Consider the following 27,851-nt stretch of genomic DNA (forward strand, 5'->3'; position numbering starts at 1 on the left):
CTCCTCCTCCTCGTCCTCCTTCTCCTCCTATGCATCGCTCTTCGGGTCGAGGTGAAGTCCAAGCGGTCCGCAGCGCCGCTCGGGAGCTCCTCCTGCGGCCACACTTGGCGAGGTTAACCTAAGCAAAGTTCTGAAGGACTTCTGAAGACATTGCTCGACTTTCACTTACATGTGGCACATCAGAGCTGAGACGCGCGAGCATCTGCCTGGGACGGCCACGTGTTTGGCGGGGCCAAGAGACTTTTTTTTAGGTAACTTCAGGTTGGCGACCCTGCCCATAGCAGGGGGGTTGAAACTCGATCATCATTGTGGTCCTTTTCAACCCAGGCCATTCTGTGATTCTGTGATTCATGTTGACACAAAACCTGGGCTCCGCACCAAGCCTGAGTGGCAGCGCTCCCTCAGGGACACTGTACTTGGTTTTCTCCCCCAACCCCATCACCCCACTGGCACCTCTGGAGCGGTTCCTGCCTGCAGAAATCTGTCTGGCAGATGGCAGCTCTCAGTATCTGTCCTTCCACTGGTTGTCAGCTCTGTCTGTCCATCCTTCCACCTGTCTGAGAACACTGAGACTGCTGTTGGCATCCATGCAGACTAAGCTTTGTTCCCATGAAAGCAGGAAGGTGGGAACCCCAATGTGCAGCCCTCCAGAGTGCTGTCCCTCCTCAACCAGGGCCATTGCAACTTGTGGCATGGAGAACCACAGCTCACTGTTCCTCCCAGCTTTGTTTCAGGGCTTTGAGCCCACACTGTCATTGCTACACCAGAACAAGGGCTTGATCCCCATTAGAACCAACTAGGAGAGCCGCAGTTTGCAGGGCAGAGATGGGACAATGTGACATTTCTGCCACGTGAAGGTCTGTTGATGCACGGTGACCTACAGCCCAGCGAGGTGGCCCTGCACTGTGGGCAAAGTCAGACACACACGGGGAGCTGCCAGGAACCAAAGCTAATCTATGGAAAGGGGAAGGGCAGATCATGGCACCAAGCTGCTGACAAAACCCCAGGCACCCCAAGGGGACCAGATGCTCTCTCCCCGTCACTTCACTAGTGAGAACAGGGTGACAGGGGCAACAGAAGACCCTGCTCCTTGGATTGAGATACAGCACTCCCCCATCCCTCTCTGCTCAGAGGACCAACACCACCACCTGCTTGGCCTGGTAGAGCTCAGCAGAGCTGCCTGCCCTCAGCACAGAGGTGAGATAAGCAGGCTACCAGGAAGGGGCTCGGGGACACGACTGCGTGGGAATGGGTGACAGGGAAGGCACAGAAATCAGATACACACAGCTCCAGATGAGGAAATTCCACAGCGTTTGTTGGCGCTGCTCACCTTTGTGCCCTTGCACAGCGTGTTCCCTTCCCCAATTCCCCCTCTATGAACAGCAGCAGCACAGTCCTGCCGCCGAGCACTGCCTGGGTTTTCCAAACCCAACCCAGCTGCTCCGCATTACTTCCACACGGCATTACCTGAACACACAGATTGTGATCGCTGACCCCCTGGGTCTCTGGTGGCTGCTGCAGGCTGTCACAGCACGGAGCTGAGCTGCGGGCAGCGCGGCGCACGAGGAACCTTCCCTCTGGTTTCTGAGAAGTGGTTACAGCACACGTGCACCAGGCACTTTTCAAAGTCAAACAGATCTGTTCATTTTTATTTTCAAAATACCAAAGCAGTAAAATCATGTAATTGAGTAATCACTTGCCAAATTTCCTTTTTCTTTTTTTTTCTTTTTTTTTAATCTAATCTATTTTGAGTTACATTAGAGCCAAAATGCAAATTAAACTGGTAAGGTTCCAAGGTTTTTTTTTTTTTGTATTTTTTTTTCCTTTTAGAAAACACAATTTAAGGTACTCATAAGTAAGAAAATTTTAAAAACCATTTGTTTTGGAAAGCAAGTTCCAGCCTGAAGTAAATTTTCATAGGTAATAGGTTAAATAGAAGTCTTATGTAAATGGTGATCTCTGCCTAACAGCTCTGCTTTAAAAAATCTGATTTGGAAATAACTGCACTGTTTTAAAAGGGGCTCACATGGTCAGAAATGAGGCAAACAAGTATCCACTCTAGCACTGCATATGTACATTCCGTCAGCCCTAACTGCTGTGTTAAAGAAGAGATTCCTGGGATAGCTCATTTACAGCCTCCCTCAGTATGTTTGCTGTTGTTGCAGCATTAAAGCCAGACTGACCGAGTCACCCAGGCACACTACTTGGCTACAAGGTGAGAAGGATCCTCTTTGTTCTATCAGAGCCACGTGAAGACCTGCATCTCAGCAGATGGAAGTGCCCACTACTTCACGAGTATCCACTGCGGGCAACTGCAGCTCATTGGGCTGCCGATGCTCAGACGGAATTCCTCTGCACACAGGCAGACCTTGAGAAGAGCAGAGCCACTTTCTTGGTCGCCTTCTACCACAATGCTGCCATCTGTTGAAAGAAGTGGCAGCCACTCAAATTATCACAGAATCATAGAATGCCTTGGGTTGGAAGGGACCCCAAGGATCATCAGGGTCCAATCTCCCTGCCTCAGGCAGGGCTGCCAACCTCCGGATCTAATACTAGACCAGGCTGCCCAGGGTCCCATCCAACCTGGCTGTGAACACCTCCAGGGATGGGGTATCCACAGCCTCTCTGGGCAGCCTGTTCCAGCACCTCACCGCTCTCTTGGTAGAATTATGGCTGTCTCCATCTTGCTTCTCTCATAACTGCTCCATCCAAAACTAACCTGACCCTATTCTTAAAAAAGGGCCTCAAAGAGAAGAGACAGGCCAATTCACAGTGTGCAGAGTGCAACAGGAAACATACAGAAGATATGGGAGGTGGGAGCCACTAGGCTACAGTTTGCATTAGACCAACTGACCTCACAGCTGCCCTTCCAAAGGGGGTGTTGGCCCCCTTCATCTTGCCTGTCCTACCCCATCCCCTGCATCACTGGTGTTCACCAAACGCTGGTGAGCTGGTTCAGTGAGCTGAAACCACAGAGAACTAATCTGATCTGCCGCTGCAGCTGAAGACTGAGTCTTCTACCAGTGTAACTCCTTGGCTTCACCTCACTCAAACTGCAAGGTGACAGCCACCACCACTTCAAGGGAAGCAACAGCAAGCCAAGGGGACGCTCATTTTTAGCAGCCAAGAGCCCAAATGAGCTGCAGTGTCAAACCACACCCTCAGGTCTCTGATGGCTAGAGAGACTAAAGTCATGGTGGAGAGGGCAAGGGAGAGACAGGAAAAGCGTGAAATCAAAACAGACCAAGGATAAAGAGAATACGCATACTAGATGCAAAGTAGGGGCTGGACTGTGAGTGTTGATCGTGGGAACAGATGGAGAGATAGAGAGAGAAGTGACACCCATTACATTCAAGATCATGTGTGAGAGAGGGGAAAAGGGAGGGAAGAGAGTGTAGTGGGAGAGGCAGAACTCTGTAAGACAGGATGTATTTTTCTAGAAAAGGATTTAAGAAAAAAGAGAATTGGAATTTACTGTTGACTAGAAGACCAGTCTAGTTGCCATTCACTGTGGTTAACAAACAGTGCTTTGAAAAACACCTTGATACTTTCTCTCTTTAGACATTTGAGGATCGCCCGCCCCTTGTATGTTGCACAGTCGCGCAAAAAAAGTGTTAAAAATACAATATAATAACAATTTCAGCCAGACCAATCATCCTGAATGTCTAAAACGTACCAGGCAGAGGCATGACACCACACAGAACAAACTAGAACCAAGTCATTTCCAGCTCAGTAGAGGACGAAGATGCAAACAAAAAGACTTTGCTACTTCTCTGGCTCTTCATTGGCACAGGAATCAGAAAAGAATATTCATTAGGTCTGACTATAAGTGTTTGTCTTGTGTGGGAGGTCTTAGTATAGTAATATGTATTAGAAACTTGATATTTTTCCAATCAAGCCTTTCCACTTCCATTTACATGCACTTAATTGTAAATATTCATTTTTTCCTACCTGAAGCACTTTAAATAAACGTACAATCAACATACCCTACAGAGAATGGGAGCGAATAGCTTAGAGGACTTGTATGAGCTGGAGCATTGTTCCAACCTCTACATCATCAGTTCCAAACCAGCCGGGGTTGGGAGCTATGCAACGCTATCACTGCTCACAGTGTGTGGGGGGTCTCGTGGGCTGAATTGGTGATCTCACTCCTGCTCCTCCTGAACAACCATCCTGCCCCAACCAATAAATTGTAATTGACACTAACTGGCATCTGCGCCAGGAGAAAAGGAGATGACTGGCAAGGAAGCGTCCTCTCACGCACAGAAGTGAATTTCTTCAGAGCACAACTGCAGCCTGCCATCGCGTCAATGTGCGCTTATTTTTTTCCACGCACTGAAACTCACAAACAATGGAATTAGTATACTCTTTCTCTGCAACTTTACTTTAAACAGAACCATGTAATGCACAAAACCTAACAAGTAAGAAGTTGCCATTCAACCTTGACTAAATGGTGCCGTTCAGCACGGCCAGCAGCTGGTAGCGCTGCCTTCACACAGAGCGCGTTGCTCTCTGCGAGGTGGCAGGCAGGCTGCAACCCGGCTACAGCCCTCCTGCTGAGAGCTCCCTGGGTGGGCAGCTGCTTTCAGTTGGCACAAACCATGCCCTTGACACACAGGGGTTACAGGCGCGCTTAAGGAGTGCTTTTGTCCACGCCGGCAGCCGACACGTAGCTGAGGTGGGGGCATGAGTTGTTCAGATCTATGCCAGAACTGCAGTACTGCAGCACAAACTTTTTTTTTGGGAGGGGAATGTTGGGGTGATTGAAAACACATTTTGCAAAGCGAGAAAGTTTTTCAGTGAGGGTACATTTACTGAAGATGACTAGAAGAAGGCTGGAAGCTATTCTTTTAAGAGGTGGGTATGAAACCAAATTGAGAAGTCAGGTAACTACGTGAATAAGCATGAAAAAAAACTAAGGTTGTAGCAGTAGGTCCCATGGAAGATGTAAGTTATCACATATTCAAGCCATTCCCCAGGCATGATCCACAGGCAGTAAGCTCCAAACTTGAGTACAGGTAAGCACGAAGTTTTGTAAATAGCTCATATTTGAAGATTTCAGGCCCCCCCACCCCCATGGATATTATATACCAAATTAACAGACATCTTGAATATTATCGCAGTGACACTGACCTAATGCTAAAGCACACGTTAATGATTTAACACCTTAACATTTGTGGACGATGGTTAGGAAAGAGTGCTAATAGGTCTGAGCAGAAATACATGTCTGTGGTACAGCTTACCATGAGAAAGCGACACTGATCTGCTGCAGTTACATTAATAGTAAAATCAAAGTTTTATTTTCAAATCACTGGATTTGATGCCAGACTAAAAGAATAATGTTACCTGTTGATTTATGGGGCAATCTGCAAAAGATTAAGAGACAACATCTTATACTTCACATTTATACCCAGATGAACTATGAATTCTGAACGTGTTTTATGAATTGTTGCAGGGTATATTTAGAAGGTAAAATTAAGATACCATTTGCTTAAATACAGACAGATTGAAGTCAGAGCTACTACAGGAAGCAAGAAAATACTCCTGGAGAATAAAATAGTGTCTATTCTGAAAGTCACACAGTTTTTTTCTGTACAGGTTAAAACTTTTATCGTGACAGATCATGAACTATAAAAGGAGCTCTTGTGTCTATCAGAAAACTCTATTTTATGTGTGAATTTCATGTCTTATACATGAGGACAGATAGAACTCTTCTGCTGCATTATTGGAGACTTATCAAAAACAGGATGCTTTTTTTCTTGAGAAGATGAAAAGTACAGAGATAAGCAGGGAAATAAAGACTGAAGTTTTAACCAATAATATTTTTGTGTGGTTATCAGAGGAATGTAATAATTAATCTTTTAATCATTCTGAAGATTGTGTGAAATCATAATATCTCATCTTTTCCAGCCTCAACCTGCCATTCTTGATCTGAATTACAAACAATAAGAAAGGAGATGATTTAATGAGCAACTTTGTCATGTTGCCATTTCGCCTTAGTCAAAGGCAAATGTCTACTTTCACCTCTAAACTGAAATGGAATAGACTTGTGTTTCAACTACGCTCACATCTGAGGCAAACATGAATGAAAAGTTAGGGTTGTTTTGAAGCTAGAACACTGGTGTCCTCATGTTTTCATGGAGGCATAATTAGATGCATACCATTAAGAAGAAACGAACACTAATTTACCTGAAAATAAAATCAGCGTTGTGAAGAAACACACGTTCATGCTAAGAAGGCTAAAATATGACAAATAATTAAAGAAAATGCAAGAAAGACTGCAGTCACAATGGTAGTAGGTATGTTCTTATTATGAAGGAAAATGTCAGCACGATCTAATCATACCCAATAAATAGGCACTTCAATAAAGTATATATTTACACTGTTTTTCTGAATGCGAGGGCATCACAAAGTAGTATGGCTTTATTACAATGGATGGAAGATGGCAACTACTTAGAACTCAGTGCCAACATGGATTATAACAAATCCAGTGAGTATTTTGTTTTTCAATTATTCATAGAAAATTTAATCCTGATTAAGTATCCTTGGGCAGGAATTCATGGGTAGTTGATGACTGAAACCAACATTTATATGAAATGCTTCTGTTAATTTAATCTGTGTATATGGCTTAATTATGATTGAATCCTCAATGTAAGAGAAATGAATTATATCAGGATTAAAATTCTGGTGCCACATCACCCATTCCTTTCCTCGGCTTTTTTTTTTTTTTTTCTCTTAAATGTGAGCCTGCTGTTTTAATTACCTTTACGTTGCTGTATCTTCCTAAGCCTCCAATATTGTTTAGATCTTCGCTACTAGGTGAAGTTTTTAGTTACATTTACTTCAAAAGAGGAAAACACAAATTCTGTTCCCATCCTCATCACCGTTCTAACCAATATGAACAGTAATTGCCAAAAAAAAAAAAAAAAAAGCTTTTATTTCACACCAGCAATAAAGGAAAATTTCCTGTAGATGGCTGTAAACATTTTATATACATTTTTAGTGGACTAACCCTCTTTTGTTTCCATTTCCTTTATACTTATACACAAAATGCATTTTTTTCCTAAAGCATGAAAAAACAAAACAAAACCCCCTCAAAAACTTGTATTCATCGTAAGGCATCACATCAGTTTCACAACTGGCCTATATCAGACTTGTTTGGGCTTGCAGACGTTTTAAGAACCGTATTTTATGACTTTCAAACCTAGTATCGATATAAAGTAAGGACATTTTTTTGTGGCTGTGAATGGGAGAGGAAAGATTCCTTACGCTTTCCTGTGATACGGCTCAGCACCCGTTGCTGCACACACACCATATTTAGGAAATTACTCAAATTACAGATTTTTCCACTCAACAATACTTGAACAGATTAACCTAAGGAATGTGTCAGACCAAAGTTCCATGAAATGCTCTGATACCATCACCCAGTTTTCCAGTGAAACCAACACATCACATACCTGTGACAAAAATACCTGCATATTTAGATCATTATTGCACATTTTTTACATAATATATTCTTCCTAAACATCTCAGAAGCGATGTCGATTTTTATGTCCAGAGGATACTGTTAGTGGCAATGTCACCGATGACAGTGAAGATACTTCCCAATATAGACTATGAGAGAGAAAAAGTCTGTAGAGGATAACCATGGAGATGCACTGACAGAGGATAACGCCTATGGTAACAATCTAAAGACAAAAAAAGGAGAAAGAGAAAAAGTGAAAAACAAGCCCAAATAAATCTCTACCAGCACACTACGTGTGTGCTTGAAGCTTAACTTTAAATCTTTTAATACTGCTGCAGTAACAGAAGATTTGAACGTGAAGCTCAAGTCCAAGATTCACGCTCTCACACCTGGATGTTTTCAAATCAGCAGATAGCCCTAAGGCAAGTCACATAACCCCTTCTGGCAGTCTCTGTTCCGGGGAATTTCAGACTTGCAATTCACCACCCATGCAGTTCCACAAGCAGAGGTGATGCTTATATATTCTTTTCTTACAACAAACGGAGGGGAAAAAAAACCTGACAACACTCTGAACTAGCACAGTCACAGAGCTGTGATGGAAGTGATTTAACAGTCTCACTTAGACTTCAGTGCAAGGCTCTTGGTCTGTAAGAGACACATAAAGCAGTATTTATCAAAACCATCAAGGTAACTACTGTTTCTGAGAAAACAGAAGTCTAAGTTTTGGTACAGAGAGTCTGTTAAAACACATGTTTTTCTGGCACAAATACAGTATTTATTGATCACACATTTCTATGATATCTACATGCATTTAAAGGAGGAAATACATTATCACAACATAGGAACTCCAGCTGCACATGATGGTTAAACCTTCTCAAAATCCCAGAGGACAGCAACTACAGTCTCCCTTTTTTATTTACTCATTCCACCTCTTGTCACTGCTCACCCTACTGCAGTGATGTATTCATCAAGTGCTACTAACAGATATTTTTGTTGATCTAGAGGAGGTCTCTTCTTATTTCCCCCTGGATTTCTCCTTTTTTTAAATTTTTTTAAATAAAACCTGGTGTTTCATTATATCAATATTTCATAAATATATTTTTAGTAGAATGTTTTCTCCCCCTTTCTATATTTCCCACACAAGTAAAAGCTCGTTTTCTGAAAATATTTGCATATAAATGCAAAGGTGGTTATAACTTATAAAGTAAAGAAGCAAACTACCCTGGACTGTGGTAGCCAATCGCCTGAGAATAGAAATGCACTTTATCTGAACATGGCAGGCTCCACACTAGTTCTCTAGTTCCCAATATGATTAAGCAATCAAGAAACCCAGTAAGCCCACCTTTGTTTTTAAATGTTTAGAGCGCACAAACCAAACTAGGCATTTGGATACATCTCTTAATCCACAGAATACAGTTCAGCTATAGGTTCCCTGACCTATTTAGCCACATAAAGCTTTTAAATGATGAAGACTGAAAAGCAAACAACAAAAAAATCCACTGATTTATCTTTCTGCTAGCTTTGTTAAAAGAACCCCAAGGTGCTTTTAATTAAAAAACAAACAAGCAAACAATAAAATGAAACACCCCCTCCACATTTTCCTTTGACTTAACCATCTCCCCATCCCCCTTAGTCTAGAAACGATTACCCTTAGATGATTCAAACCCAGTATGCCTTTGTAAAATATGACTCACATTAGCATCAATAAGAGCTGTGTGACTAAGACTTTTCAAGTTGCTTTGGGGTCATAAGATTAACAGCCTAAGAGCATGAGTTTGCTAACAAACACTGAACATGAAGAACAACTACTATTCAAATTCTATCTCTTTTATCTTGCCTGTACATACCTTTTCCCTTTGATATTCTCTGAATATTACAGAAACGGTTGCAAGACATGGGTGGCACAAAAACCAGAGAATGCAGGCCTGAAAGAAAAGAAGAGCGTAAGTTATAAAATAACTATACGCCAGCTAAGAAGAAAGAGATGACAGTTAAAGGAACTGCATTTACATTTCTGTCTTTTTTATGAATCCATTGTTTAATTTTCCATCAACAGAGTGAAAACCACACAATGAAAGGTGGGATTTCTGTTTAGAAAAGCTCTATGCTCCTTGTCAAATTAAAATGACTGCTCGGAGTATGATGACAGGGTGCAGTTTAATCAAATCAGACACTTTAATATTAACTTTCTTGTGGAGGAAAACAGTTCAGTGCTTCAGTCAACTGTGTGCCACAATTACATTTACAGCAAAAGGAATCAGTTTCCATGAGCCCGTACTTTAGCAAAGGTGATATAGAACTCCCTTTTCAGCGTGCTTCTCTCCACTGTGATGATCTGGTAAAGACCAGCAGCCAGTGACAAACCTAGACAAACTCTGAGGCCAATAAGCAGTCCACTTGCTAAGCCATGGTGTGAATGGTAGCTGTGATGATTAGTATCTTCAAACTGTTCCCAAATTAATAAAAAGCTCTGGAAAAGAACAATAACAACGTACATTTAGAAAGCAACAATCATACACGAAACTTCAGTTAATCTTTCTATCACAGATCAAATTATCAGCATAACTGGTTATGCTCTTCTCTGCTTGCTGGCGACTGCCATGTTACATAACAAATAACCCTGGCCATAACTGCCTTTCTAGGACTGTGCATTACCCCAAATTTGACTGGCAGGAACAGGGTCTCATTTCTTGCATTTCGTAACTTGTAGAAAGTTTGACAAGTTACAGTTTTCTATAACTTAGGTAGAAGGAACGTAGCATTTTAGCCTGAAATCCAAAATATTAACGTAGTTTAACAGTCAGCCTACTCAGCAGGAAGCCCACTGAAATGATACACAGGGAGGCGTCTGCTTCCAGTTGGGATTCACAACCTGTAAAGCTTGTTTCAAAGGCAGGCGACTACGCCTTTTCTTTCAAAATCCTAACAGGATTCACTTTTCTTTTTAAAGATGGGGAAGTAGGAGGGTGGTGCTGCTGCCCCTTTTATACAATAGCCTGAAGGATCAAGCATTCACCCAAGTTGAACTCGGATCTCCCACAATTCCCTTCTTTGCCTAAAGGAAATCCAACTCACATCTCCCACCTCCTTGGAGAGTACCCTAGCTGCCAGGCTATAGGCTGTTCTTGGGTGGGCCACTCTCCACCCCTTCTATTGAAGCTGTGCCATCGTGGAGAAAAGAATTCAACATCAGCTAGGTCAGAAACCGTGAGCGAGCCTGACTCTGCAAGCAACTGGCTTGGAACCCTCTTAGGGACTATGAAGGGCGGCATCACAGGTTCCAAGTGCTGTTGCAACACCTGGACAAACACTCCAGCCAACAGATAGCTACACGCAAGACAGTAATCCACCTTAACTCTCAGAAAAACAGCACTGTATCCACTTGCCATAGAATCCAATGTTCGAAGAGCACTGTGAGAAAGAATACTGATAGACTCTCTAAGGAAAAACAGATTAAGAAAAGCCTACTTTCTGAGTCTCAGCTGAATAGAAGGCAGGTGCCTACTTGCAGAGTTGCATGAAAGTTGGGTCTTGCTGAATGAAACCTTTTCAAGAGTTTGGGATTGTTAACGTTACAAATTAGAATAACCATAAAATTTAGGCTCCCAGCAGCATGTAGCAGCTGAGTGGCATTTTAAGAATTGAATATACACTGGAATCCAGTCCACCTACTACAGACATATAACTTGCACTTGGGTTTCAGGTGTCTAATAAAGCAGGCTTTCTGAAGAAAGGTAGTCAAATTTGATTTATATGAGCAAGGTAGCTCTAAAGGCCTTCAGAAAAAGACATTGTATGCCTCAATTTAGAAATCTAAATTAGTCAGATTCCTTTCTGAACAAATTCAAAGGCTCTGTAACTACATCAATATTATAACGACAGAAAGGTTATTGATATAATTTTTTTATTTTATTTTAAATGTGCAATACACCTGTGCATTCCAAAGGTGGGTGTCCTCAAGTCTCATCAGTTGAGACTAGATTGTTTTTGGCTAAGAATATGCCTTGAGAGTACTCTCTCACTTTTTCCTTCCCTTAGTCAGGCTATGACACAGTGAACATGACTGCTGTCATTTTAATTACTTCTCAGCCACCTGAATAGAAAATGAAAATATGAGAGAGGAAGAAGTGTAGAGCATGTCCTGAATATCGCCGATTACTACTAGTAAATAACCTGACCAATGTTCTTCAAACTCTGCTGTCGAAACACCTTTTCTGGGCAACTCCAAGCAAATAACTCAAGATGATCGAATTACTTGACTGACAATCCTCTCAAGGATTAAGCCTGAAATAAGACTAAGTGGCTCTTAAAATCCTGAGAAACAGCAGTGTTTGGTAAAGTTGTGGCTAAAGCACCAGTCTTGGTATGAAACTGATGAATTCCCAACAGAGAAGTAGAATTTCAGACGATGCAGAATACACCCAGAAAACACCAAGGATTCTAGCAGTTACAGAGTGACAGCAGTCTCGTACAGAGCATTTCATTTTTTGACGTTTATGCGTGGGAACTCAATCTTTAATATCCTTGGACTGGACATACACTAAGAAGATTTTAGAAAAATTATGTATATAGAATCTCCCTGACATGAACATGCAGTGTGATATCGATTTAAGAAGGAATTTTAGGTAGATGCCACAGCCATCTCAGCCTTAAAGAACAGAGCTCATGAGGGTTTGAATCATCCTTAACCTAGCACCAGAAGTAACATCAACGAAGGAAGCCACTTTCACGAGAAGATGACAAAGAGCTGGAGCAAAGCAATCACGAGAACAAAGTCCAAATCCTCATAAGAAAAAAGCATCTGACAACATGGTACGCTCTGGACTAGCCCTCTAAAGAATGTAAGCTGTGCAAACAACACAGCTGAACAAAGACTGCATGCAGTGACAGCAGCGTAAGATCACAGAAGTTCAGTTCCTTTAAGTTTCACTAGGCTATTCCAAAATAATTAGAAAGCAGGAGCATTACAGGCAGAAACAGAACTGTCAGTGCAACACATAGGAAACCTGGAGAAGGAAAGACATTTGTCACTGGTCTTACTACAAGCTGGATCTATTCTTGCTCACTGGAGAAAAGCAGCATTTATAAAGTAGAAATCTGTGCTATGGAGTGTTTGTAAGCTAGAGTGGATTAGGCAGTGTGTTCTCAGTGAAGGGAGAGCTTTCACAGACAAACCTGATTTTGAAGTCAGAATCTCTATGGCATACCTAAGAATAACATTAGTAAGCTCTGATGCCCTTCAACTTGACCACGGAAAGGCACACATCTGCTTCCTCTGCTGTAGTACTGGGAATGAGATTAAAAAAAATACAGATACCTACATGCTCAAGATGAAATCAAATTTTGTTGTTACCATTGAGCAGAATTGTTTCACCTCTGAGAAGAAATCGGGGTGAATATTCTGATTGTTATCCAGCTGAACAACTCTGCTCCGGCTGTTTATGGAAGAACTGGACAAGCTGTATAATTGCACAGCTTACGTCTATCATTAAAGTCACAACTGCTTCTTCATAAATTAAAGGACGAAGTCCATCCTCTCGTTTATGTAACGCACCAGATACAGAACACCAACTGCTGTCCACTATGGTTCTCCCTCCAACAGCTAAAAGAAGCTTGCTAAGGACATTACCTTGATGTGCCTGTTATACAAGTTGGATCTCCACATCCATATGATGAAGAACCAAACAGTCACCTCTTCTGTCAGAAGGAAACAATTACGCTGGAACCCCTTCTGCCCCCTGCTATGCCAGCGATGACTTTAGAGCAAGATAACATATCAATCTCTAGTAAAAGCCCGTTTGCATGGAGTAGATAACTGCTGAGAGATAAAGGTAAAAGGGAAGCAAAAGGGAAATTAGGTGGCAGGAAGACAAGGCTAGTGTCTAGTACTTGAGTATGTAATGTCATGAACTTAGGTACAATAACAAATGCTTCAGATCTGAGGTCAGAGGCATAGCTCACCCCGAGTGCACCTTCGGAATCTATTTAAGACCTCTGTGAAACATGACTTCTAATACACTAAGATTCTATATGCATTTTTGTCAAAGTGATAAGCTATCCTTCTGTAATTGCTGCCTCTGCTCTGATCAGCCCTGAAAGTTGAAACTGCTTGGGTCTATGTGATGGGAAAGGCTTGTTATCAGTAAAACGTTATGAACAAGGTTTGTGTTTCAGCAGCAAAGTGTGGAATAGTTAATGAACGCAGAGCGGCCTGGGAATCTTTTGTGCTGAGAATGAAAGAGAAAAAAATAAAAAAGTACAAGTTAGGAGAAAGAGAGATGATGAATGGTAGGCTTGTCCCTCCTTTGAGATGCTACCTGTTTGTAGTCATAAAGATCCCACAAGATTTTGATGGCAAGGAGGCAATGGCCACTTTACACTGATGGCAACCTGGGAAATTGTTGGTGTTTTCAGAAGAATAAAGGCAAAATCAATAGCATCAATGGAAAAAGGAGAGAAAACAACAAGAAAAACAAACCAATCAACAAATCCACCCCCCAAAAAAACCCTGAAAACTTTCCAAGGAATGTGAATTAGTGTGAACTAGAGGAATGTGAAGTGGATAACAGCAGAATGTCAATAAAACATGGCTCAAACTCTATCTGCTGGGTTAATGTAATGCATGTGGTTTCCAGCGTCCTCCATAGCAATTAAGAGAAATCTCTGCTTATACACACAGGTTTATCCAGTTTCTGGCATGGAAAGAAGCTGGCTCTCCTGTAAGAATTTGTGAGAAAGAACAGGACAGAAAGGAGATTATGTTTTTATAATTAGAAGTGATCACTGATCACTATCACTGATTGCCCTGTTACAGCAGATCGAATACCCATATCAATCTAGACCAATAAACAGTAGACTAATCGAGAGAATGAGGTCCTGAGGTCACAGATAGAGATGACATGGCCCAGGTTCTGCTCCCCAGAGCTCAACAGTTGTATTCTTCTATAAGGAGAAGAAATCTGTCAGAAAAAAAATTGCATGTACTGAACACGTGATGGAAAACATGCTCTCCAGAAAGGCTAAGGATACTCTTGGTGTCAAAGAACTTTTGCTGGAGACAGCAGACACTGAAACAGACTGGAGAACCACACAGGCAATGACATACTCTGATATCTGCATTCTGTTCCTGCAAGACTTCTACCAAACCTGACATTCCCAACAGTACTGAGAAGGGGATGTGACAGAGATGTGCCCTCACAGTGAAAAGACAGCCAACTTTATACCAATCCTCCGTTGGTGCTGAAATAGTCAATGGGGTGTGTGTGTGTGTGTGTGTGTATGTATATATATATATATATATATATATAAATATAAAATGGACAAGTACTGGGGCAGCATGTCTGTATGATGCTTGCCCCAATTTTTACCACGAGTAACAACTAAAAAAAGATCAAGCTGATGATATCAAGTGCCCTTTCTATGTATAGTAAAAAGGAAAAAAACAACAACAAACTTTCTAGTCTCAAGTGACAGGGTATTAACACATCCATATGTATGTACCAGAGGAGAGGCATGAATAGAATTAAATACTTTTAGAAGTCTTTACTACCAGTATGTAAAACTTCTGGTGCTAGATAGGTTCATTCAAACCTTACTTTGACACCCATCTTTAAATTTCAACAGTCTCACTGACCTTAATAGGCTTTGGTTTATATTCTTAATTAGCAAGAATACTGTAAGCTCCCAGCTACTCTTAATGTTTTAGCAGTCCACTTATTTAGTTTGGAAGCAACACTAATTACAGACATTACTCAAATGGCATAAAATCTTTAGTATGATCTCTTCCTCATTACTGTCTCCAGTTTCTCCCTGTTCTTCTCCTTCTCAATGGCTTTCAGATTCTCTTGTCTTTATGCTGTGATTTAAAAAAAAATTTGTTTACAAAAGACACCACCAGGGCTGGATGATCTCCATTACAATTTACTTTTAAGTTACTGGTTTACTTGACTTTCTAATTTATATTAATAGAAAAACATTTGAATGAAGTTGTGTGTCACACCATTTGTATATTTGCAAGAACAATTCTGCATATGAACCTTTAAAGAATAGCCTCACATTGATTGAAAAGACCATCAGACATCCTACTGGAGTGGTTCTAAGACGAGGACGCAACCTTATATTTTTGGTGACAGAAAAAGAACTGTAAGAATCTCTCTCATCTTTCCTCCCATGCCCCTTGTTGTCAGCACTAACATCACAGTTCACAACCACAGAACTGTCCTGATGACAGCTATTTATAGGACCACACTGCAAATCAGATTGGTAAAACCATGCCAAAACTTATTTTCTTTCCTTCCAATTCAGCCAAGATCATTCCACTGATCTGGTTTGCAGTATAATATTATGAATAATTGATACAACTGGGAGTTCGGAGAACTGTGGGAACTTCTTAAGTGGTTTTACTGCTGAACAAAAACATACTGTGGAGCTATACCTTAAACTGTTAAAATAAAGAGGAACTGTTGTTACTTATTAGACTTGTTGGGTGCACATTATGCTGTGGGTTTTTTTTTTTTCCTCTCCAGTCTTGATACTCTTCTTTCTCATAAAATATTGAAATTAGTTGGTTCACAGTTCTGTCATACTTAATAGCAACCGTATGTTTCAGTATAAGAATGAATGTAAAATACAAACCTGTGTAACAACAACTACTACGGCAATGCCAGTAGATGCTGGAGTGGAATCCCACTGAAGAGGTCTGCTATGAGATTTCTTCATTCTGCCTATTGTCCAACCCATACACAGACTCAACAACAAATAAAGCATCTGTATCTGAGAGACTATGTCACACACTGTTAAAAACAAAAGAAAAACATATAGAGTCACAACAAAAACATACTTTTTTTTCGCCCAAAACAAAGAGAAATATTCACTATACCCACAAAGGATGGATATTTATGCCTCAGAATCACCTCTGCTTATAATTTCCACTAACAGTTTGATTAGCTGAAGTTCCTTTGCCACAAAATGTGGCTATTTTGATCATTTTTAAATGACCAAACAGTCCACTACCAGCCTCCCTCTACTTCTGTCATTGTAGTACGTTGCAGCTGTAATTCTGCAATGACATGGGCACAGTGCCACATTCTTCCAACTTCTACTCTTGTGTCGAAGAAGCCTAGGCTCAGGAATCCACCTGCATAAACAGACTTATAAAGGCCAGTGGACTAAAATCATATGTATGTTAATCACACTGCAAATATGAAACACAATGAAACGAACTCTTTCCTTTGTTCCACAGAACTTTTGTTCAAAAATCAAACAGTGGCATTGTACTTCTAAATTAATTGCATTTTGTCTTAAGGAAGGCGTAGCTCGCAACAGAAAGCACAAATATCTAGGACAAATTCCACAGTCAGATACTTCAAGGGGTAAATATAATGACTAACCCTAGCACTAACTTAGTTTGGTGCAGTAATCTGCCTGTACTTCATTAAATGCAGACTCCCTTTGCCTCATTTCACTGTGTACACTTTTTTTTCCCCCACTGTCTGGAAACAACCAAAACATACTCTAGAAAACTACATTCTTAATCATAGTCTCTAACCTGTGTTTGAAGCTGCATCTGAGTAAGGAAAATTTCAAGCTAGAATACACTAAACCAATTGTTTTCCATCCTCACTGAAGTCCTGCTTATATTAGAAAGAATTGAAAACTTATTTCCAGGTGATAGTTAAGCTTCAGAGCTCACAGAATCATAGAAAATCTTGAGTTAGAAGCTACCCACAAGCATCACTGAGCTGGTAGATTTCTCACTGAAACTTACTGAACAATTTTAGAGCTGATGTATAGACTTCAGTGTAAACTGACTCAAAGCAGTAGCATAGCAGAGATCTAAAAGCAACTCGAAAAATTAGTTCTTGTGTAGGTTTCAAATTTGTTTCAGAAATTAGAGATGGTCGCTATGTACAATAATCCTTTTTGTTCACTTAATATTTCAGCTCATTTAAATTAGTTCCATACTTGACATTTCCACTTCTGTTATCAGATATAAGAGAAATATTTCGACAGCATAGAGGAAAACTTCCATTTTTATGCAACCACTGGAATGTATTAGAAAAAAAATGTACTTCTACATACAGAGGCAGCATTTTCTACTGTATATAGATTAACACACACACACAAGGGATTTGTGTCAAATGAAGATCAGCTATTGTATTTCTTTGACACTCAGCAATACTAGCAGAACATAGCTATAAAAAATTTCAACATCTTAACATATTTCTCTTGGGGTTTATTTGGTATTCTTATGCTTTATATGCTTACATACTTCTAACATCTTCAGACACCTTTGTTATTTAGCAACTGTCAAAGAGCTTTGAGTAGACACAAACTTGAAAAAAAACGAACTGGTATTTTGGGGCAAAATGAGCCTGGAATTATTTTACAATGCTAGCTAGGCATGGTACACCCTACAAAAATTGTTATGCGAGCTCAAGGCATGCCAAGCCCATGTTACAAATCCAGGCAAGAGAAGTGTCTGAATAAATCTGGATGCTCTGGAGAGCATTCAATCATTTTATTTTCTCTCAGTCCTTAAGATAACCTTCCCTGTAAGTTATAGCCAGACATCATCTCTCAATCACTTCTTGGATACAGACATTCCTCCGTTCTTCAGTGCAGCAACAATGCAAGCGGATTCCCAGGCAAAGTGGTTTAAGACAAAAATCAGTATAGGCTTTAGTCACTGGTGCCACATACACCTTACCTACAAGTAAGAAGAGGCTTTATATTTAAGAAAAGTTGGAAAATGATGATCTTGTGATATCTAGGATCAGTGTAAAGTCACACGCTACTGAACTGATACCTGATTTATATACATACACACTTATAAGGCACCTATCACCACATCGATAGACATTTTTAGAACCACTCTGACAGCAGAGGTAAGAACAGGAGATGGCCTTAACAACTTTTTCAACTGATCAACAGCTATAATAATACTATTTGACTTTTCACATTTTGATCTTATCAGAAGTTAAAAGATTGCTATTTGAGATGCTTTTACGTGCCAGAATTATTCATGTGATTTATACGATTATATGATTAATTCAGATGATGAGTTAGACAGTGTCAGGTTTTTATACATAGTAAGGATTAAATAACGCTGGGAAACGAACAATTGCTTGGCATAGCATCTGAACAGGTTTCTAGAAGGAATTCTGCTCCCAGCGAAATTAATCACTTAACCAGGATTTCTGATACACAGACACTCTCAGATGCAGCTGTTTTCTCCACAGTTCTGGTTGCGTAGTTAACACTGGATTTCTCAGTGGAGGCAAGTTATGGCTACTTCCATAGTCTCAACTTAATTTCATTTCAGGAGACAAGAGGGAAAATTTAAAAACCCAGTTGCTAGAGAGGCTGCAAAGAGTTCTAACTCGACTTCTTACAACGAGGGTGTCAATTACTGTGGAGCCAAGTGCCATCAAGAGGCTGTTATTTCCAACTGCAAGCTTCCACATGAATTCTGTGAAGGGACATATTCTTCTATATACGTTGTTACTCGCCTATGCCATCTCACTATCATAGTACTGCTTTCTTGGCACGCTCCGGACCAACCAAAGGGCAACATATTAGCTCAGAAAGAATCACTAAATGCTTCAAATGTAAAATACACAGAGCAGAAACAATAAATAAGAGCAACCTTAGATTCCAAACAATCTTGTAAAAATAAACTATTGCATTTTGGTTAGCGTTGTTATAAGAATTCAGTTCACATGAGAACTCAGGAAATCTATACAGAGCAACAAAAAATGCTTTGTTACCATCAATTCTTTACATAGTTATTTATCAATTCTTTACATAATTATTTTTTAGATCTCTCTAACCTTATCACTTGTGCTGTAAAACATACGTTTGTTATAATCAATGTTAAATTTGCTAATGAAATGACATACTCCATAAAATGTGATAGTTTCCTCAGAAGCTTCAGAGGATCATGCAAACTCAGCAAAACTCTTCAACATATTGAAAGATTTACTCATGTGATAGTTATGTAGGTAAATGTTTGTAGGATGGATCACAGTTACGGGGCTTTAAGTACAGTTACTATAAACTTTCAAAATAAAACCTACTTTCCAGAAGAACAACTAAAAAGTTGCTCAGTATTTCATGTTAGAAATCCAGTGATATGGGGCAGAATAATGACTCTGTCCAAGAAGAACATTCATTAATGCATTATACAGATTAATGTGCAGGAATACATAAAAGACAGCAGACAAGCATACTCACATTCTGCCAGACTTCCCATAAAAGGTGCTCCTATTCCATCCTTGGAATAACTGATGACAGAATAAAAGATGGTATTTTAAAAGTAAGCAATAATTAAGTTTGTGCTCTCTCTATAACTATAGCACAGGAAAGACCATGTACTAATCTTTAAAACAGCATGTCCTTCAAGTCTTAAGATTAAAAGCAAAAGTAAAGATACCTTGAGAAATGCAAGTAGTTGGCAAGAGCTGAACCAGCCTGCAACAGTAATGCAATTGAGAGCACTTTTAATACAGTATGCATTGGTCCATGCTTCTTAATTGTCTGCCATAAAGACTGTGCATATATGCAAGCAGTTACAAAGTATGCTAGGACAAGCAGGAAATAGAATTCATGTAATCCTGTGGAAAAAAAAAAAAAGAAATACAACTCAGTTTTTATACAGAAATACTATTGTTAGCAGTAAGCTAAAATCTCCATATGTTATTTATATAATCACTGGATAATACTAAGTAATTCTCATCCAAAAATGATAGTAAAGATAAAACGTGTAAACCCTAGCCTACTTTATACAGGAATCAATGAATTCTTCAAAAAGCTGATTATGAAGTATTTTTTACCCAATAATACCTCTTCTGAGCTTAGGAGAAATTCTGTTCAAATATGAAAAGCTCTGTAGCAATTACTGATGTAGTATAAAGTGGCACTCAGCTTCCTGATAAAAAGAAAATAATTGCAGTCCATTCATCAGAAATATATTTATTAAATGACTCATTTTTAGCAATTTCTTTTTTTTGCTATGGTTTTTAAAGGCACAGTCTGAAAAGAGAGAAACCTTGGACACAGTTAACCACTGGGTGTCACTATTCTGCCACATAAAACATTTCAAGCAAGAGTCGACAGATACAGAAAACTTTCAGATGAAGTGGAAAGAAAAAAGTGAACAGAATTAACAGAGTGAATTGGTTTTTTTGTTTTGCACCAATCTAAAAAAAAAAAAAACCAAAACCAAAAAATGTGCAAAGTTTCTGATATCTATAAAACAGAAGCTGTTTGACTTTCACTCTAGCAGTAGTAGGGCAAGATATTGCCCTTAAGACCTAGATCCTGGACTCTTTCTTGCTATCTAGCAACAGTAGAACACACCATATGAACTAAGAGAGAGTAAAAAAAGCCAAGGAACCATAAGCTAAAATGGGCAAATGGGAATTCTACACAGAAAAATTCTGTTTCTCCTCTCCAGCCTTCCCTGAAATCACGCAGTGCCTGCAGAATCAGGGTTTATTTCCAGCAAAACAACTCTGTTAAAAACTTTCAGCCAGCTTCCACCAGAGATGAGAAACAGCAATTAAAACACCCTTCAATATGTAAGTTGAAGATCACTGGAACTAGGTAAGTTCTTAATATTTGCTAGTAATATAACTTCTATGGCTAAAATGCATACAGTGAAACAGGAGATAAAGACTGTATGTTAACAAAGACTCACTAAAAATCTAACACTTGAGAGCCACCGGGCCTCCCTTGTATACCTTTGCCTAATTTATGATTAACCCAACAAACAAACAAACAACAAACAAACAAAGCAAACAACAAAAAAGCATTTTTAGGCCAAAATCTCTTATTCTTTTCACTTTTTATCTGTCTTGAGGTTCGATGTTAGGAAATACTACTTCTCTGAAAGAGTAATGAGGCACTGGGATGGGCTGCCCAGGGAGGTGGTGGAGTCACCGACCTTGGAGATGTTCATTTAGATGTTGTACTGAGGGACATGATTTAGTGGGCAACACTGCTGGTAGGTGGACAGCTGGACTGGTTGTCTTGTAGATCTTTTCCAACCTTGGGGATTCTGTGATTCTTCAGAGTCACCCACCAAAGTTGGAAAGGATTATGTAGATATGTTATTTCTCATCATGATGATTGAGTGCACTTTAAAAACGCTTTTAGGAAAAAGAAAGGCTTTTAATAACAAGCACTTAGGATATAAAGCTCTTTATCAGGGAGTGTAGTAACAGGACAAAGGACAATGGTTTTAAATGAAAAGAAAGTGGATTTGAATTAGACATAAGGACAAAATTCTTCACTCAGGATGCAGTGAGGCACTGTAACAGGTTGCATAGAGAAGCTGTTGGATGCCCCATTCTTGGAAGAGTTCAAGGCCAGCTTGGGTGGGGCTCTGAGCAACCTGATCTAATGGAAGACATCTCTGCCCACATCAGATTAGCTGCAAATGGTTGATCTTTAAGGTCCCCTCCAACCCAAACCATTTTATGACACAGAAAATAAAACATGTATGTTCATTTCAAGTACCTAACTTCAAGATCATCCAGATGCTGTTCACCTGGTCAGCTGCTTTTGGAAGCTTTAGGTCCTACTGCCAGTCTTATCTGAATACCTTACCATGTAAAATTTTAAAAATTACTCGCTAGGGACTGGAAACCAAGCCTCCTTTCCTCAAAAGGTAAACACCCTAATAAGAAAGTTATAGTTGCAAGTTCTTTCTAGTTCATTTAATTTTGAGAATGCTTCACGGCAGGCACACAATTTCAGGGACGAGAGTAAAGAGTGACTTAACTGGAACCATCTGTAACTAAGCAGATTTTATCCCCCTCAAAGGAAATAAAATACAAGAAATGAACCTGGATCTCTTCTCTGATGGTCTAATGTTCTAGAGAGAAGAAATCCTCCTCAGTTCTTTGATTAGTAGACATAGGCATGTCACTTCAGGATTCCTGGCAGTGTTGCCGTTTTTCATTCTGAATAAAGAGGTGTTCATCTGCAACCATGGAAGACATGGCATGTAAAGCTCATCCTACTTCCTACTTGTCCACTCTAAATACCTGCATCTGACATATTTATAGATCTACTTACACAGCATGCAAGCTTTTCTAAGTTCTGCTTCCTAATTTTCAACATCTTCATTAAAAAATACAGAGAGCTGAGATGTCTCCCTTGGTCGTCTGTACATTACTTAAAGGCCACATAATGCCACTGATTGTCTCTCAATTTAGCAAAAGAACACAATAAGTGCTTCTTGAGAATAAGTGAATTAACTTAGAATTCAATTCTGCATACAAAATTCACCAAATTAGAACTACAAACCACATCTGCAGAGTAAAAAGCACAACTGAGAAGAGTTAAGTCAACCTGCAAGTCTGGAATAACAGGTGATAAGCAACTTTCTTACAGGTTCCTCTGGAAGTTTCAGTGTGAAGATTTTCCTCCCTTCAACAAAGAACCTGCGTTTGTTCCCTCCGCATTCTCTGGATACCAATTAGGACAGCCGAGCACACAATTCTTAGCACTGCTATAAGGCTAGACCTGGGTATATAGGCTACATCAGTACATAAAGACAGACTAAGCCTTCTGGGCTCTTCCTATACTACAAGCAAAGTCAGTGACATGTTAACTAGGCCTTCCAAAGCAGTGAAGCTAAGCACCACATTTCAGTTGACTTGGATTGGCCAAAGTGTCATACAATTTTATGTATGCTTATGTTCTGCTGCTGTCTTGAACCATTTCCAGAAGTTTTTATTTGCAGGCCTAAAGACTTGAATTTGTATTTTTCAAATAAAAAAAAAATATATAAGATTGAAACATTTCTTAGTGTGCAGCCTGTGAATAACCAACTTGGAAAGACCTAGGCAGTGAACTGACATCGTACTGGCAAAAAGTTTATGTTGCACATGAACTCATATTGTACAGATTCAAGTCTTGCAAAGTCTAGCTAAGGAATTCCACACATGAAATAAACAAATTCATTGAAATCAGGGATTCAATTCACAATCAATTGGAAGCTTACAGTTTCAATAGAAAAAAAACCACAACGTATAAGCAAACATATCAACACAGTCTTTCCTTGTATACTATATCCATAGGTAGGTAAATTTGGTAAGTCAACCTAGAGAAAGGGAAGTATTCTTCCATAGTATCAGAAAATGAACTTAAGTTTACTCTTCTTTGAGAAAGTCAGACCTGAAATGTAAGAGATTCTGCTGTCCTTTCCCCAGTACCGTATTTTCGCAAGCACAGTAAGTACTGACTTGTTTGGGAGATCAGATCCTTAACTTACAAATCTAATTTTAAGAAAAAAAAATCTTACCAGACTCCCCTGCGCTAAAGTGATCTAATGGATTCCCTTCTGCATCTGGATTTAGTAAGACCATTTCAAACTGAATATCCTCGGATTCAGAATAATTCTCCTCGCAGGTAAACTTGTCTACATAAAACACATACCATGTTTCCGGATAAGGAATCTGGGACACTGTCAGATTTTGCTCTGTGTGGTTCACAGTCACTTTGGAAGAAAACAAACAAACAAAAAAAAAGGAGTAGATATTTGATTAACTTGTTTTTAAAAAACTTATCCTTAAATGAAGATAGAATTTAAATATACATAGTTTTTTACAACTTATGAACTACATACAGTGCAAAAGAGTCTTTGCTTGAAAGCTCACCACAATGCCCGAGATGAGACTTCCAGTCTCATCTTTGGTTTCAACTAGGTGCAGTCAATGGCTGGTGAAGATATGCACCGTATTCCATTTCTCAGCTTCTGGGTTTGCTAGGATGGCTCCATTCCACCAGAAACCAGTAACTGCAAACAGTATTACCTTCAGCACATTTCTGTTCTCTGGTACAGTATTGATGGGACTACGTTTTCTGTATTAGCCAAGAGATATTTACTCATTACAAAAAAAAATATTTTTGTTAAATTGATCCTACACTATTTTCAAAGACATTTAGAGCACGGAACAAGAACAGCCACATGCAACACTACTAGCTGATGAGCATGCTTTGAAAGTCCAACTTTGCATCTTTTATAGCATCCTCCCCAAACTGATACAGACAACTTCAATGGACACTAAGGGGTCGAGATCACTTTCTGAAAAAAAAAAAAAAGCACTTTTCAAATCAATGACATTAAAACTAACTATGCAGGACTGAAAAGTTTCATCTGCTTGCTGATCTCAGTGGTATTTTTCCTAAAAATCAACTGTTAACCATTGAGGAAGCTCTCCAAAATAAATATTTGCTGCATATCAAATATGTGGCATTGTTACACTGGTTACTGAATTAATTAACGGGTGTAACAGTGGCCACTGCTCATCAGCTCCACCACGCATGAAAGTCATTTCTATAGAAGAACTAAAAGTATAACTACTGGACTGCTGATAGATTCATTTGAATATTTTAAGCTCATTAAAATTCTACAAAAGCTGGTTTTTATGCAAACCTTTTTCTGTAAGAGAAAACTACAAACATAGGCATAAATCAATCCCTAGCAAACTCATTATCTCTAAACGTGTTGCAGAAAAAAAATTAGAATGAATTTCTAACTTAAAGTCAATTTACGAGAAACATTTATGCAATTTAAACAAACTTGTTTGAAGTTACTTTCTGTTTTTTGATAGCATGTGCTTCCTGGATCAACAGTTGGATCCAGGAAGAAACATATGACACAGCTCTCCATAGCAACTGTCACGAAATACAAATTTGGGCAGCTGTTCTGTGTATTGAATACTAAGCAAGTGTTTCACTTTGGAACAACGTATCTTATAAATCAAATATTCACAATGAAATAGCTCCTTTAAAGAAAGCAACCTTTGTAAAGATAGATTAATGATTTCATATGTTGCCTAAACATATGAACAAAAAGTAGTTAAATGGCATGTAGAAGGGGTAGCTCTGCTGTCCATTTGTACTCTCAGTTGAATTTTGGTATAGCCTTATCTGCATAAAGACTAGGGATCATGCAGAGCACATTTCATTGGTTTTCCATCAAACCTGCAAGCTAACTTGTAGTATGTGAAGCACAACTAAATAAGGATGCAATTGATTTTGCTCATGTACATCAGAGTGACAGGTTTGTGCTATCACAAAATCCTTCTGGCTTTTTTTTTTTTCCTTGTGAAGTGTTATTTTCCATGAAACTGGGAAGAGGAGCCTCCTGACAAATAAGAACTGGAAGAAGATTTTACCTTTCCACTATGCTTGGCATATACACTCCTATCTTACAAGCATTCATTTCAGAGGTTTAACGCTAACTGCAGAAGGCCCCATTGGTTTGACTCTTTTCTTTTTCATTCTACTGCAATAAAAGTGATAATTCAAACTGCACATTTGACTACATCACCCATATATTCATTCTAACTACTTCAGTTTCATCTTGCGATAACATTCTTTCTCATTCTTCACACATTAACCTTTTTACGGAAAGGTCTGAGAAAAAAAAAAAAAACACTTCCACTCCACTCCAAGCAGAATTATAGAAAACTTCTGTACTGAGTGAGTAAATGCAAACCTGAACCTCATTTTTGAGTTGTGTGCAAATGAGAGCATGAGAGCAGAACTTGTCATCAAGTTTAACTCTTTGTAGTAACATCATTGCTTGTCGAGGACTGCCATTTTCCAGTGGTCTATTGAATCATAACTAGCAAACAAAGTCTTCTGATGTGATGCATAGAAGCAATTGAACTCCTTGTAATCTTTTTTAATTACAGAAGGTCAAAGTTCTACGTTGTCTTAAGCTGATGCAAAGTCCAAATTCACTGATACATTGAGCGTTCTAAATACACACATAACTTAATTCATAATGGGAAGATAGAAACTCACTTGTCAGTTGAGCTTTAGAGAATTTCTCTGTACAGCTGTGATCCTGGATGTGATTCTGTAGCTTCTGCCACTCCTGTGCTTGAAACAGATGAAGTCTGGCTTCCTTTGTCACAGCTGCTGCTACATTGGTGATTCTGACACACAGAACAGCATGGTCACCTTGACATTTAAAAAACAGAATCAACTGCTCTGCCTTGATGCAAGTCATAAAAACAGAAGGTTAGCACAGCATAGGTTTTTATTAAGTAGCACCACTAAAGCCTCACTTTTACCACTTTCCGTAAGCGTTTGTACATTTTCGCTATTTCTTTACATCTCAGTAACACAGTATGAAAACAGCACTTAAATAAACTTCTAACATAACCCAAATGGCACTAACCTTCTCTACTTCCCCCTGCTTTCTTCTTTTTCGAACAGTTATTGACTGATTAGAGCTGAAACACTTGATTATAAGACAAATGGATAAAACCGTATCATAGGATCATAGAATGGCTTGGGTTGAAAAGGACCTCAAAGATCATCAAGTTTCAACCCCCTGCTATGTGCAGGGTCGCCAACCACCAGACCAGGCTGCCCAGAGCCACATCCAGCCTGGCCTTGAATGCCTCCAGGGATGGGGCATCCACAGCCTCCGTGGGCAACCTGTTCTAGTGCGTCGCCACCCTCTGTGTGAAAAACTTTCTCCTAATATCTGACCTAAACCTCCCCATCTTAGTTTAAGACCATTCCCCCTTGTCCTATCACTACCCACCACCACATATACAAAGAAAATCAAGCTTCAGAAGCGCTATTCTGTGAGCCTTCCTGTAGGCTGCACCTTGACACTGACACATGTTTTACCCATTGCAGAATTAGCTTGTTTAAGACAACTGATGTTGTCTGATAATTCTACGGTCCTCACACCTATCCTAATAAAGCCTGTCGTTATGTGCCACCGCGGACTTTTTTGAACAGCATCCCGAGTTAAAAGATGGGATTTTTCAGGGAGAAGGAATCAGCTGGTGCTGCAAAAGTCCAAGTTTACTTGAAGCGAAGCAAGTTTGGTAGCTTCACGCTGCCTTCAAACTGCCAGAGCACCCACTAGGACAAGGCTACGAAAAACAAGCAGCAGGTTCTATAAAAGCCCACGTGGCCTCGCTGGCACCACCACCACCCCGTGCACAGCAACGCTTTCACCCGCCCCCTCCCCCCCCCCAATTAGACCTATTTAGAGCACTTCTACGTTAATCCTCTAAGACGCCGATAAGCGCTTCCCCATCAGCCCACGAGCTGTCCCCACCCCACCCACCGTTTCCCTTTCAGCACCCAAGGGTCACGTTCCAATCCTCTTCGGTTCCCGCTCTATTCTTCCCTCCTCCCATAGCGTTTCTTTCCCGCAGACGTTCCGCTGCCCGGCAGGCACCTACCTCGGAACTGGAAGCGCGCCACGGGCCGCCAAGGCTCCAGCCGGGCGGCGGAGCTGACGAAGCCGCCCCTCAGCGTCTTGCTCCAGGCGGCGCCCCCGGCGCACAGCAGCCACAGCAGCCGCCACCCCATCGCGGGGATACACCACCCCCCCGCC

At 40.0% G+C, this 27,851-nt stretch overlaps 1 protein-coding gene across 1 annotated transcript; it reads right to left on the bottom strand.

Moving 5' to 3' along the window:
• Positions 1 to 5,272: 5,272 nt before the first annotated feature.
• GPR180 (G protein-coupled receptor 180) lies at positions 5,273 to 27,851 on the bottom strand. Its single transcript, XM_015274693.4, has 9 exons — positions 27,697 to 27,851; positions 26,291 to 26,449; positions 23,778 to 23,972; positions 19,899 to 20,079; positions 19,700 to 19,749; positions 16,100 to 16,257; positions 9,744 to 9,935; positions 9,313 to 9,390; positions 5,273 to 7,688 (listed from the first exon to the last, which is right to left on the bottom strand). The coding sequence occupies exons 1-9, from the start codon at positions 27,824 to 27,826 to the stop codon at positions 7,530 to 7,532; spliced, it is 1,302 nt and encodes a 433-aa protein (XP_015130179.4). The 5' UTR covers positions 27,827 to 27,851; the 3' UTR covers positions 5,273 to 7,529.

Source organism: Gallus gallus, chromosome 1 (assembly GCF_016699485.2).
Source record: "Gallus gallus isolate bGalGal1 chromosome 1, bGalGal1.mat.broiler.GRCg7b, whole genome shotgun sequence".
Classification (NCBI taxonomy): Eukaryota; Metazoa; Chordata; class Aves; order Galliformes; family Phasianidae; genus Gallus; species Gallus gallus.

What these genes read in the sequence shown, in the direction of transcription:
- GPR180 (XM_015274693.4), bottom strand. Translation starts at nt 27,826, where the DNA reads ATGGGGTGGCGGCTGCTGTGGCTGCTGTGCGCCGGGGGCGCCGCCTGG. An exon ending in CTTTAGCGCAGGGGAGTCTG is followed by an intron (nt 20,080 to 23,777) that starts GTAAGATTTTTT and finishes TTTTTTCCACAG; the next exon opens with GATTACATGAATTCTATTTC. An exon ending in TATGGGAAGTCTGGCAGAAT is followed by an intron (nt 16,258 to 19,699) that starts GTGAGTATGCTT and finishes TGTTTTTAACAG; the next exon opens with TGTGTGACATAGTCTCTCAG.